This window comes from Choloepus didactylus, chromosome 17 (assembly GCF_015220235.1).
Source record: "Choloepus didactylus isolate mChoDid1 chromosome 17, mChoDid1.pri, whole genome shotgun sequence".
In the NCBI taxonomy this organism is placed as follows: Eukaryota; Metazoa; Chordata; class Mammalia; order Pilosa; family Megalonychidae; genus Choloepus; species Choloepus didactylus.
The window spans coordinates 62,907,332-62,920,067 of NC_051323.1; the positions used below are offsets into that span (position 1 = coordinate 62,907,332).

The window sequence follows — 12,736 nt, forward strand, 5'->3', positions numbered from 1 at the left end:
CACATTTAATATGATTATTAGAAAGTTCTCTACACTAAACTTCATCTCCCTACTTTTTTCTCTTTGGGGTTTCATAGAATAAGTAGTCATTTGCATCTGTGGCAGTATTTAGAATATTTAAAGCCAGTTAGATTCTCCTAGGGGTTATGTGTTTGAGACAGCTTGTAAGGTAAAACTTTCTTATTATCAAATACTTGAAAATCCCTTAAATCATTCACAAGATAAAATCCTAATAAAGCCAATTAGGCTTTATTGAAGTAGACTGCTGTTCTTTTGGCTGAGCTGCAAAGGGGTTGGCTGGCATTTAGGAGCCATGTTGTATGAAAAATACTTATCTTTATCCACTTGGCATGAATGTGCTGTTGAATTTATCCGTTCTAAGTATATGATACAAAGTTATGAAATTTTTCGTTAGTGTTTTCTATTAAAAAAAACCGAAACACTTTTTCATTACCTTCAATTTATCAGGTGACACGCAAGAGTGGAGAAGCACTTGTCATACATTTTTCAGCATTACATCAATGTGGAAAGATAGGTAATTTATTAAAGGAATGGAGAAGCCACTTCCTAAGTTGAAACTGACATTTAAAGAGAGGACAAAGGAGAATATGGTAACATAAAAGGGATGTTCTTCAGGAGAAAAAGGCAGATGGCAATGTAAATAACTCAAGAGTTCTCATAGATATAAGTAACTCAAATAACTCTATGTGGAGAATACTGTATATCTACAGAAACAAGTTCGCACATACCATCAACTTCCAGCCCTCTAATATTAAGCGGTTGTGAAAATTGATCATTGATCACTGCAGGAACACTGATTTGGAGCAAATTCCCACGGTATTTACTTTTCTGGGATTAACTTTACTGCCATCGACCCACTTCATTTCCTCATGTGTAAATTAGGGATATATGGCCAGTCACTTTAAGAGTGAGTGAAATAATCAAATAAAGCAAAACTTCAAAAAGCTCTGTGTGAACTGTAACTATAAATCACAACATAAGTGAATAGTACAAAGGACTATAGAGACTCAGACAATTCAGAGAAAAATTCTAGTGGGCACTTTTTATTTTGACAAAACTAACTTTACAAATTTTATATTCTCAAACTCCTAAAGTTTCACTTATTTAAAAAACAAGAGACAAGACATTCTGGACTCCCAAGTTTTCAAGTGTGACAATAAAATAGTATCAAATTTTCAAGTTATGTAAGCTAACTGCATTTTCTATGCCATAAGAATTATGCCAAACATTCAATAATTTCAAGTGTGCCTATAATAAACACATGGACATACTTGAGGTTTTTTAACCAGTTTTATATCAACAAACATTTAAGTATCTGATCTGTATTTCCATTAATGGTAGGCACAACTTTATGAATATTCAAATTACACAAATCATTTGCTTTTTATAATCTCTTGATTTGGAAATTGAAAAATAAGGGGAATATAGAGTTTGGTAGCTGCAAATGCTACAGTTACTGCATACAAGCACAGGATGACAAGGAATGTTGAAGTACTTCCCCTCAGGAATTACTTTTTAAAACTTAAATATAAATTTTAATGGAAAAGTTAAAGCCTTTAGTGTAAAAGGCAAGTTTCTAAAGATCTAGCAGATCACAGATTTTGTGCAATTAGTTGCTAACATACACATTTAAGACATTAATACTGACTCTTCAATAGAACATTTAGATGGTTCTGAAGTGTCTATTCTTTACAGTTCACCTTAGCTTTACACGTCAATGCAATTTTTAAATTTCCTCACTCGGAAGTTATAGCTTACTCTGCACTAGATAAATGTAACATGTATATGACTGATTCAGAATAAATGACTACTTTTCACCTTTAAGTAACCCATTTTAATTTAGACAAAGTTAGATTGGTTTTTCACCCACATGTGTGGATAAAAGCACTTCTCAAATGTATACATTCTATTTTCATGATCTTAAAAGTAAAGGCACACAAATGTATACTAGATACATTTTCTGTGATTTTAAACAAATTCAATTGTCACCTAGAGAAAGATGCAACAAGCTTGTCACAAATTTCAACAACTTGGGAAATTAAAAATCTAAGAATTCAAAATAGTGTAGCACTATGCAGTTCATACAGTGGTTCATTCAATCTGCAGGCTGTCCCTCCAGGCTGCAGGTACCTATGTTTCAGCAATAATGAGACCAAAATGGCTAATGGAGGACTTGCTCAAATTAGTCTCCCCCAAAAGTTGTTTCTAACCTTGTTACAAACAGATTTAATATGTTTGTGACTTAAAGTAATTATAAAGCCATTTATACTAACACATTTAAATGAAACGTAATTAAGAACCACTTCAACAAGTCTTTAATTTTAAGGGGCAATTATTTTTCATTTATATACAAAGGGAGTCAATAACCAGCAGCATTTAAATACAGTCCCATCTCTTTCCTTTTATAAAGTGCTGTAGGTTTAATAAACTGGGTAGGTTTATCACCCAGCTTTTCAATAACTTTACCATAGGTCTCTAATAGATTCAAGGAAATGTTGGAAATTAAAAGGATTTAGCATTTTAAACATTTGCAAAACATTGCTACAAAGAGACCATGAATGTATTTTACTAGTAAAATAAAAGGGTACCGTGAGAATCATTAATTTGATTTAATAACTACTTCACAGAAGCAGAGGCTCACTAACATTTATGCCAATTTTTGCTAATCATCTAAACCAGAAATAGTTTCTATGGCAATTCAACTCTAAGCACCAAGGATCATACTGAATACAATGGTATATGACCCCAGAATAAACCTCCTGGCAAATTTAGACTTTTAGTACAGCAAAATAAGTTAATGAGAATCAGAATGAGAGGACACATTTTACTTAAAAGTACTGAAGGATGTGAACAGTGCTCTTTTCTTTTAATAAAAAATTGTGTAATTAATAATGTACCTTAATACTGAGGGCAGTGTTGTTAAAGTAGAAATCACACTACAGTTTAACTCAAAAGTGATGTTGCCCATTTTTCAGTTCAGCAATAAAAACTGAAATTGCTTAAAAAAATAGTTGAACAGTTACTTATGATACAAATCGGATGCAAACAGGATACCCATTATTCTCTAATCATATTTTTGCATTTCAACTCTGACCTGACCTTTGGTGGTACTTTACAAAGCAAATGCAATTAGTAAAAACACAGGGAAGCCTGTAGTTTTGTACACACATACAAATACTACCAGTTTATTATAATCTGCATTTCTTGTTTCTTTTGGAAGGGTAAATGTTTTTAAAAAGATACATAAAAATGCAATATTCCTTACATTGCATGGCATTCAGTAATGGTTAAAGAAAGAACACTCAATCATCAATTCTGTCCCCCCAACTGAAGATACACTTGTAGATCTCAGAAACAGGGACTTCAGGGCTGAGGGAAGGAGCAGGGAAAAGAGGCACAGTCCAAGGTTTGATCAATCAATTAAAAAGAAATCCACTTCCGCCAGAATGCTAGCCTGCAGGGAATCTGCACTGCTACAGAAAGCCCTTTGGCTTTCTGAGTACCTGTTACTCCTGTTACTCTTTCCGAGTACCTGTTACTTCTGTTACTCTTTCCGAGTACCTGTTTCTCCTTCCTCCCCAGCCACTCCAACTCAAGTACAGAAAAGGGAATCTAGCCTTAGTCTTTCCTGGTTTCGCTTCCTTGCCCACGCCTAGTGTTCTATTCCTGAAGACAAACCAACGTAGGGACTTTGGAAAGAGACTGTTTTTACCCAAATACGTTAGACTTCGGTCTCAACTTGAATGAGGAGGATGAGTGGCTTTTAAGAGAGCGCCCCTCCTCCGCCTCCTCGTCTAGTGGTGGCTCCGGGTCTTTGAAAGAGGGTGTGGTGTGGATGATCTGAGTTCGGAAACGGATTTTGTTGAGTCTGGGTTTCATCCGCCCGCTGGAGCTGCCTGAGGCTTTGCGCCCTGGATCCTTGGCTTTGCCTCCAGCCCAGCCTTCGGCCAAGTGGTGATGGTGATGATGGTGGTGGTGATGATCCGCGCAGTCCTCCAGGACGTGCGAGAGTTTGTGGGTGATGAGATGCGAGGGGAGCACCCTTGAAAGCCTCCAGCGACCACCCCCACTGCCCGCAGCGGCCTCTCCATCGTCCTCATCCAAGGCCCCCACCAGGTTCTTGATCTCCTCGGCGATGCTCTGACTCAGGTACTGAGAGGCCTTTTTCCCACTGTAGTCCCTAATGTCCACATCTGCGTCGTAGGCCCCCACCAGCAACTTCACCACCTCCACGTGCCCGTGCATAGCCGCCAAATGCAGGGCGGTGTAACCCCCGCTCGTCCTGGCGTTGATGTTCACAGGCAGCTGGTGCTTATTGGCGAAGTTGACCAGCATGGCCAGGAGCTCCTGCCTGCCGTGCTTGGCGGCCCAGTGCAGGCAAGTGAAGCCGGTGATGAAGTCCCGTTTGGCCAGCAGGCCGGGCTCGCAGGAGAGCAACCCTTCCAGGCTGTCCCACTTGCCGTCCGAGGCCAAGAGCATCCAGGCGTGCTCCAGGGGGTCCAGCGTCACCGAGCCCCCGCCGCTGCCCTCCTCCTCTGCCGACGACGAGGCCAGGGAAGCGCTGTCCGAGTCCCCTCCGCCTCTGCCGCGCCCTCCCCCGGAGGAACTCCCGGGACTCCCGCCCCCAGGAAAGAAGCTCCGCTTAAGTTGCGGGGAGCTGCCCATCACAAGATCCCGGAAGTTCTTGCGGGTAGATCTCGGGGTGGTGGCTGCCCCGGGGGAGCTGCCGCCATCCGCCTCCTCCCCGCCGAGGGGCGCGGGCTCCAGCAGCTCCTCGCTGGGTCCCGGGGGCGGTCCCCGGGGCAGGGGCTGCACATTGCGGCGCGAGTTCTTCCTCCGGGCCCCGACGCTCAAGGGAGGCACCTGCCCGGGTCTGGGCGGAACACGCCGGTTGTCCCCGGCTGAGCCCGGAGGCCCTGGCGAAGCGGCCGGAGGTTCCCCGTCGCCGGACTCCCGGCCCTCCGCCGCGTCGCTCTCCCCAGGCCGGGCACGGTCCTCGGGGGTTCCCGGGTCGCCGTCGCAGGGCTCCGGCTCCGCGGTCACTGTGATGCGGGGCAGGTCCCTAGGGGGCGCGGGAAGGACTGCGACGCCGTCGACGGGGGGCGGCGGCGGGGGCTGCCGGGCACAGCCGGCTGCGTCGTGGGTGGGAGGCCCCTCCGGGCCGGCGGCGGGGGCAGGGGCCGCCTCGGACGGCGGGAGTCCCGCGCTGAACTTCTTCTTGAGGTGCACGTACTTGGCGCCGTCCGCGGGGTCGGTGCGGACCGTGGCCACGGCGTTGACCAGCTGCTTGAAGCGCTCGCGGGCGCGGGCCCGCTGCTCGGGCTCGCCGCCCAGGGCGCCTCTGAAGTGCTCCACCAGCTCGGCGTTGCGGACTCGGCCGCCGTGCTCGGCGAGGAAGCGCAGCACCGCCTCCTGGCTGAGCTCCGCCATCCGCTCCATCCTGGGTCCTCTTTCTCAGGCGGGCGCGCGGCTCATCCCGGCTCCATCGCGGGCGCTGGGCACCTCGCGACCCCGGTGCGGGCAGGGGGGCGGCGGCCCCGCTCGGAGATGCTCAGCTCCTGAGGGCTGTGGAAGCCGGCGGCGGCTCTCCTGAGGCTCGCCCTTTCGCGGGCCTCACCGCGGTCCTCGCCTCGGCGCCTGCGACGGGAGGACGCGGCCACCACCTCGCTGGGGCAGCCGCCCAGGACGGCCGAGGCGGACACGCCCCCGGCCCCGCCGCCCCACAGCCCGCGCTGCGCAGGCCCCGCCCCCGGCCCCGCCCCACTTCCGGTCCCCGCCGCGGGCCTGCAATCTCTGCGCTCCCCAGAGCCGCGCGGGAGGCGGGAGGTCCGGGCTCTCTTTGCTCGTGTCACCTTCCCGTTGTATTTACTTTTATTATCTAAAACGTGGAGGGGTCGCCCTTGTGTCCCTCAGCCTGCGCACGAAATGACTTAGCGCGGTTAAGGGCTTGCGACCCCGCCCCGCGGGGCCTTCTCTCCTGACTTCGCCCATCTTTGCCACCAAAAGCCTCTAGGCTTGACCCCGCCCTTTTCCCGCACCCTGAGTGAGAGGGGCCGGACCAGTCGGTCCCAACCATCTCTTGCGGAGGATTCGAATCCAGGCCCGGCGCCCCCTCCCGGCCGCGCCCCGCGGGCGCCGCCGGTTACATCCCCGCCCTCCCGGCCCCGCCCCTTCCCTTCCCCTCCCTCCCTCCAGGCCCCTCCTCTGCGGCTGCGGCCGCGCCTGTCGGGGGGCGCGGGGGCTGAGACCGCGGCTTGGGCTGGTCCCTCGTGCCGCCCTTCGCGCTGCTCCCGCTCGGGACCATGGCCTCCTCCGAGGTGTCGCGGCACCTGGTGAGTCCCGGCCGAGCTCTCGCACCCACTCCCCTTCCCAAACCCCCACCCTCACGACCCCGCGGATGCCGGCGCCCAGCACTGTCCCCGCCCCCAAGAACCCCAACTCCGCGGACCCCCTTTCCTGCTCCGTGCTTCCCGGGGATCCGAGTGGAACTTCCTTAGCCCGGGAGGGAAACCGCTGCTCGCTGCCCGCTCCGGCCGCCCTCCTCTTGGACCCTTCCTTCCCCGACTTCCCTCCGTTCAGGGCCGTGATTGTGATCAGCGCCCCCCCACCCCCCAGTCCTCGCTCCGCCTCGGTCGGGTCCGCCCCGGGGCTTCCGCGGCGGGACTGGGGAGCCGAGACGCCGAGCCGGGAAGAGGAATCGTTTTTCTCCTGCTCCAGTGGGAAAGGAGGCGTGTGCCAGTCACTTTCCCGCGCGACGAACGCGCGGCTCCCCCCACGGCGGTTCCCTGTTCCTCGCCCCTCGCCCCCAATAAGGGGCGCTAGGGCGGGCCCCTCCCAGCTTGGGGAGCGCGCAGCGGCGGAGGAGACTGGGAGACTGGAAGTTTTGGGGAAGTTTTTTTCTTTTGCATGGTTTTCTCATCTTTGCAAAAATTTGAATTTAAAGCAGTGATTTTGTGTCCATCGCTTTTATAACGGTTTTGAACACTCACTGCAGGTTTAATACAATCGTAGTCGTCTTTTACAGTTGTATGCACTTCCGTGACTCTTCACTCTCTGGAAGTTCAGCTTCCTTGGCCATTCAAAAGCTCCCCCCTCTTACCTAACTGTGTAGTTGTCCAAGTTGACCTTCGTCAGACTTTGAGCCTTATTTTATTTTAGTTTTGCCTTGGCAACCTTGTACTTTCAAAAAATACATAACGATTCATTTGTCCAGTGTTTTACCTTTCAAATCACTTTTGTATACATTTATCTCATTTGATAGTAAACTAGTGGTTCTCAAAGTGTGCTTACAGCTATTTTCATAATAATACCAAGAAGTTATTTGCCTTTTTCACTCTCATTCTCATAGGAGTATACACTGGGGTTTTCCAAAGTCTGCATGCTGTGTAACGATGTCACCATGCTAGGGGTTAATTGAATGTGCCCTTGCGTGTTCTTGTGTTTAAAATTTTTTCTCAGTTTTAATTTCTAATACTATAAACAAAAGCTCTTTGGGGGCCTGAGACCAAAAAGTTTGAGAACTGCTGGTCTAAGCGATCTCTTAAATAAATTCAGGTTGTAGGAACAGACTGGGAGGCAAGGTGATCTGTACAAAGTCATATGGCTTCTTTGTTTTGTGGGGCATAGACAAAGGATTTTTCCTCCGCTGATTCAGGTACTTAGGTGATTTAGAGGTACAGATCAGGCATTTAGAGAAGTCTCGATTTTTCTGTCTGGCCTCCCTTGTTACAGTTACTGCGTTTGTGTGCATGTGAGGGTGAGGGCGAGTACCGAGGTATTGAGGGGTCCTGATGAGGAAGGTGTGTTTTACAAACTCTTTGATTCATGGAGTAATCTTCAGTCTGAAAAGATTCGACAGAAGAGGGCAGTTCATTTATCCACTGTTGGATTTCTTGTCAGTTGCTTGTGCTTCATTCCTTTTGAGGCTACTTGTATTTATTTTTTAAACAGTTTTGTTTTGAAGTAATTGTAGATTTACATGAAGTTGTAAGAAATAGTACAAAGAGATCTCTGTACCCTTTATCCACTTTCTCTCTATGGTAACATCTTGCATAGTACAGAAATAATACCAGGATGTTGACATTGATACAGTGAAGAGAGAGAAGTTTCCATCACCAGGAGGATCCCTCAGGTTGCCCTTTTATAGCCATACTCACTTCCCTCCTGCCCCCACCTCCTCCTTAACCCCTGACAACCACGAATCTGTTCTCCATTTCTATAATTTTCTTGATTTCAAGAATGTTATATGATGGAATCATAAAGTACATAGCTTTTTGGGATTGGTTTTTCTCACTCAGCATAATTCTCTGGAGATTTATCCAGGTTGTTTTGTATATCAGTAGTTTGTTGCTTTTAATTGCTAATTAGTACTCCATGATGTGGGTGTACCACAGTTGGTTTGAAGGACATCTGGGTTATTTGCAGTTTTTGCATATTATACGTAATGCTGGTATAAGCATTCATGTACTGGTTTTTGGGTGAACAAAAATCATCATTTCTCCATAATAAATGCCCAGGAGTATAATCGTTGGGTTATATGGTAGTTGCATATTTAGTTTTATAAGAAACTGCTTAAGTTTTTCAGAGTGGCTGGCCCATTTTGCATTCCTACCAGTGATGTTTGAATGCTCCAGTTTCTTGGCATCTCTGCTGGCTTTGGTGGTGTTGCTATTTTTTATTTTAGTCCTTCGGGTAGGTAGGTAGGGATATAAGGTGTGAGATTTGAGCTGACATTTGTTTTTTTTGTGCCGCCAGATGTCCAAAGGCTCCAGCCCCGTTTGTTGAAAAGGTCATCTTTCCTCCATTGAATTGCTTTTGCATTTTCATCAAAAATCAGTTGGTCATATTTGTGGAGGTCTAGTTCTGGTTTCTCTTGTTCTGTTCCATCGTTCTATGTGTGTGTCTTTCTGTCAGTAACACCATCTTGGTTACCATAGTCGTATAGTAAGTCTTGTAGGAAAGATTAATTCCTCTCACTTTATTCTTTTTCATAGCTCTTTCATAGCCTAGCTATGTTAGTTCCTTTGCCTTTTCTTATAAATTTTAGAATAAGCTTGTATGAATACAAAAAATTCTTGTTAGGATTTTGATAGGAATTATGTTAAACCTTCAATTTTGGGAGAATTGGCATCTTTACTATGTTGAGCCTTCTGCACAATATGTCTCCCCATTTCCTTAGGTTCTCTTGGATTGCTTTCATCAGCATTTTGTAATTTTCAGGATACAGATCATGTATATTGTTTGTTAGAGTTATACCTGAATATTTCATTTTCATTGGAGAAATTCTTAATGGTATGGTGTTTTTAGTTTCAATTTTCACGTGTTCGTTGTTAGTATACACCTGTATTGGTTTTATTTATTTATTTATTTATTTATTTATCTTATGGTTTTATTTTATTTTTTTAAATTTATTTTTTTGATAATTCAATTTTACTGAGATGTGTTCACATACCATGCAGTCATACAAAGCGTACAATCAGTTGTTCACAGTACTACCATGTAGTTGTGCGTCCGTCACCAAAATTAAGTTTTGAACATTTTCATTACCACACACATGAAAGTAGTAAGAATAAAATTAAAGTGAAAAAGAATAATTAAAGTAAAAAAGAACACTGGGTTCTTCCTCCCCGCCCCCCCCCCCCCCCGTTTTTCTACTCATCCATCCGTACACTGGACAAAGGGGAGTACGATCCACATGGCTTTCCCAATCACATTGTCACCCCTCATAAGCTACATTGTTACACAACTGTCTTCAAGATTCAAGGGTTCTGGGTTGTAATTTGATAGTTTCAGGTATTTACTGCTAGCTGTTCTAAGTCATAGAACATAAAAAGGGTTATCTCTATTGTGTGTAAGAGTGCCCACCAGAGTGACCTTTCGGCTCCTTTTGTAATCTCTCAGCCACTGAAACTTATTTCATTTCACATCCCCCTTTTGGTCAAGAAGATGTTCTCCATCCCACAATGCTGGGTCCAGATTCCTCCCCGGGAGTCATATTCCACGTTGCTAGGGGTATATACACCCCTGGGTGTCAGATCCCACGTAGGGGGAGGGCAGTGATTTCACCTGCCAAGTTGGCTTAGCTAGAGAGAGAGGGCCACATCTGAGCAACAAAGAGGCATTCAGGAGGAGACTCTTAGGCAAAATTATGCGCAGGCCTAGCCTCTCCTTTGCAGTAACAGTCTTCCCAAGGGCAAGTCCCCTGACTGAGGGCTCAGCCCATCAAACCACCAGTCACCTCTATTGATTTTTGTGTGCTGATGTTGTATTGTATAACTTTGATGAGCTCACTTAGTTTTAGAAGTTTTTTGCTCAGTTTCTTGGGATTTTCCTTGTAGACAGTCATGCCATTTGCAAGTAGGGACAGTTTTATTCGTTCGTTTTTAATCTGTATACACTTTCTTTCCTTATTGCACTGTTAAGAACGACCAGCCCTATATAGAGTAAGAGTGGTGAGAGGAGACCTCACTGGCTTATTTCTAATCATAAGGGGAAAGCTTTCAGCCTTTCCCCATTAAGGATGACGTTAGCTGTAAATTTTTTGTAAGTGTTTTTTATCAAATTGAGGAGGTTCCAATTTTTTTTCTGAGAGGTTTGGGCATAAATGGGTATTGAATTTAGCCAAATGCTTTTTTTTTTTTTTTTTTTGAATATGGAACCAGCCTTTCATCCCCAGAATAAATCCCACTTGGTTGTGGTGTATAATTCTTTTTATATATTGCTGAGTTCTATCTGCTAATATTTGTTAAGAATTTTGTGTCTGTATTCATGAGAGGTATTGGTCTATAGTTTTTTTGTACCATCTTTGATTTTGGTATTAGGGTAATACTGGCTTCATAAAATGAATTGTGAAGTGTTCTGTCACTTTCTGTTTCCTGGTAGAGATTGAAAAGAATTCATGGTGATTCTTCTTTAAATGTTTGGTGGAATTTTACAGTGAAACTTTCTGGGCCTGGATTTTTTGGGGGGTAGTTTTAAAAATACAAATTCAATTTCCTATATAGGAAATTGGGCTATTCATATTATTTCACACTGGGTGAGTTGTAGTAGTTTGTGCTTTTGAGGAACTGATGCATCACATTTATAGGTTAGAGTTGTTCACAGTATTCCTTTATCCTTTGATGTCTTCAGAGTCTGTAATTCTATCCCCTATTTTTGTTCCTGATAGTGGTAATTTGTGTCTTTTTTTGTTTGTTTGTTTGTCAGTCTTGCCAGAGGTTTGTCCATTTTATTGATCTTTTCAAAGAACGGGCTTTTGGTTTAATTGATTTTTCTTTATTGTTGTTTCAGTTTGCTAAAGCTGCCGGAATGCAGTATACCAGAAATGGGTTGGCTTTTAACAATGGGATTTATTACATTACAAGTTTACAGTTCTAAGGCCATGAAAAGGTCTAAATTAAGCGATGAAGATGAAGACACCCTTTTTAAAGAAAGGCTTCTGGCATCTGGGGTTCCTCTGTCACATGGGAAGGCACATGGTGATGTCTGCTGGTCCTCCTCTCCTGGTTCTGGTTTCAGTGACTATCTCCAGATGTCTCTGGGTGTTTCTATCTCTGAGCTCTGTGGGCTTTTACTGTCTTTATTTTCTCACAAAGGACTCCAGTCAAGGATTAAGACCCACCTTGAATTGGGTGGGTCACAGCTCCATGGAAACAACCTAAGCAAAAGGTCCCTCCCACAATAGGTATGCACCCACAGGGTTGGATTAAAAAAACAGGCTTTTTGGGGGTACATAACAGATTCAAACCAGTTCACTCCATCCAAAAACACATGTTCTTTCCATATGCTAATATACATTCATTCCATCACAATATCACAAAAGCCTTAAATCATTTAAGTAACAATAAAGAAGTACAAAGTTCCCTCAAAATCAGTTACAGGGGTGGTCTATCCTCCAGCTGTCAAACTATGAAACTTAGAACAAGTTATCTGCTTCCCGTATACAGAGGAGGGACAGTCATAGGATAAATGTTCCCATTGCCATAGGGAGAAATTGGAAGGAAAACAGGAGTCAAAGGTCCCAAACAGTTCCAAAAACCTGCAGGGCAAACTCCATTAGATCTCAAAGTTTGAGAGTCATCTACAGAAGGATGTTTTATTCTTGGGACTTGAGAGAGTCGGAGTCCCACCCTCTTCAAGGGCTTATGCAGTGGCCCTTTTCTCTGCAAACACTGGGGTGAGCATTCCAACATCTCCAAGCATTGGGGAGACTACCTTGTTCTTGGCTCCACCCTTTTCAAGCACCTGGGTGGTAGCTGGACTCTGTCATCTCCTGGGCACAGGCTCACCCCTCTCCAAACAGTGGAGTTGTGTCCAGACTCTTCCTAATTCGTGGGGAATGTGCTCCATCCTCTCTCAGGCCTGGGGCAGCAGCATTCTTCCTGAACAACAGGGCAGCCAAGCTCCCCTCAATTCACCAGGCATCTGAGAGCATGGGGGTGGTAACATTCTTCCTGTACAATGGGGAGGAAGGCCTGCCCTCTGCAAGCTCCAGGGCAAGCTCACCTTCTCTACAGGCATGGATGGGTCTGCTCTTCTGGCCTGGGGTTTTTTGTCTCCAGACATCAGCTTCCATGGTTCTGCCTTTGAAGTCATTTTTCCTTCAGTCTGTCCCTTTTCTGAGCCTTTTAGTGCAGGCTGACATGGTTCTGTTCATACAGATCTCACAAAAAACTTGTCAATTTAGCATGTAGCACATGGGGTCTCAACCGTCAGA

At 45.5% G+C, this 12,736-nt stretch overlaps 2 protein-coding genes across 3 annotated transcripts in view; one reads left to right on the forward strand and one right to left on the reverse strand.

The window, feature by feature from the left end:
* Positions 1-1,036: 1,036 nt before the first annotated feature.
* On the reverse strand, positions 1,037-5,689 carry SOWAHC (sosondowah ankyrin repeat domain family member C). The gene has a single exon (XM_037807553.1). It carries the CDS (start codon positions 5,458-5,460, stop codon positions 3,730-3,732), a length of 1,731 nt encoding a protein of 576 aa, XP_037663481.1. The 5' UTR covers positions 5,461-5,689; the 3' UTR covers positions 1,037-3,729.
* Positions 5,690-6,214: 525 nt separating this feature from the next.
* The window catches only part of SEPTIN10 (septin 10), a 98,265-nt gene continuing 91,743 nt past the window's right edge, over positions 6,215-12,736 (forward strand). Inside the window, exon 1 of one of the 2 annotated variants that reach the window (XM_037807297.1) lies at positions 6,215-6,353. In XM_037807297.1, coding sequence (XP_037663225.1) covers positions 6,324-6,353 — 30 coding nt within the window. In that variant the 5' untranslated portion in view covers positions 6,215-6,323. The remainder of the gene's footprint in view (positions 6,354-12,736) is intronic. The other variant, XM_037807296.1, reaches the window with a different exon arrangement.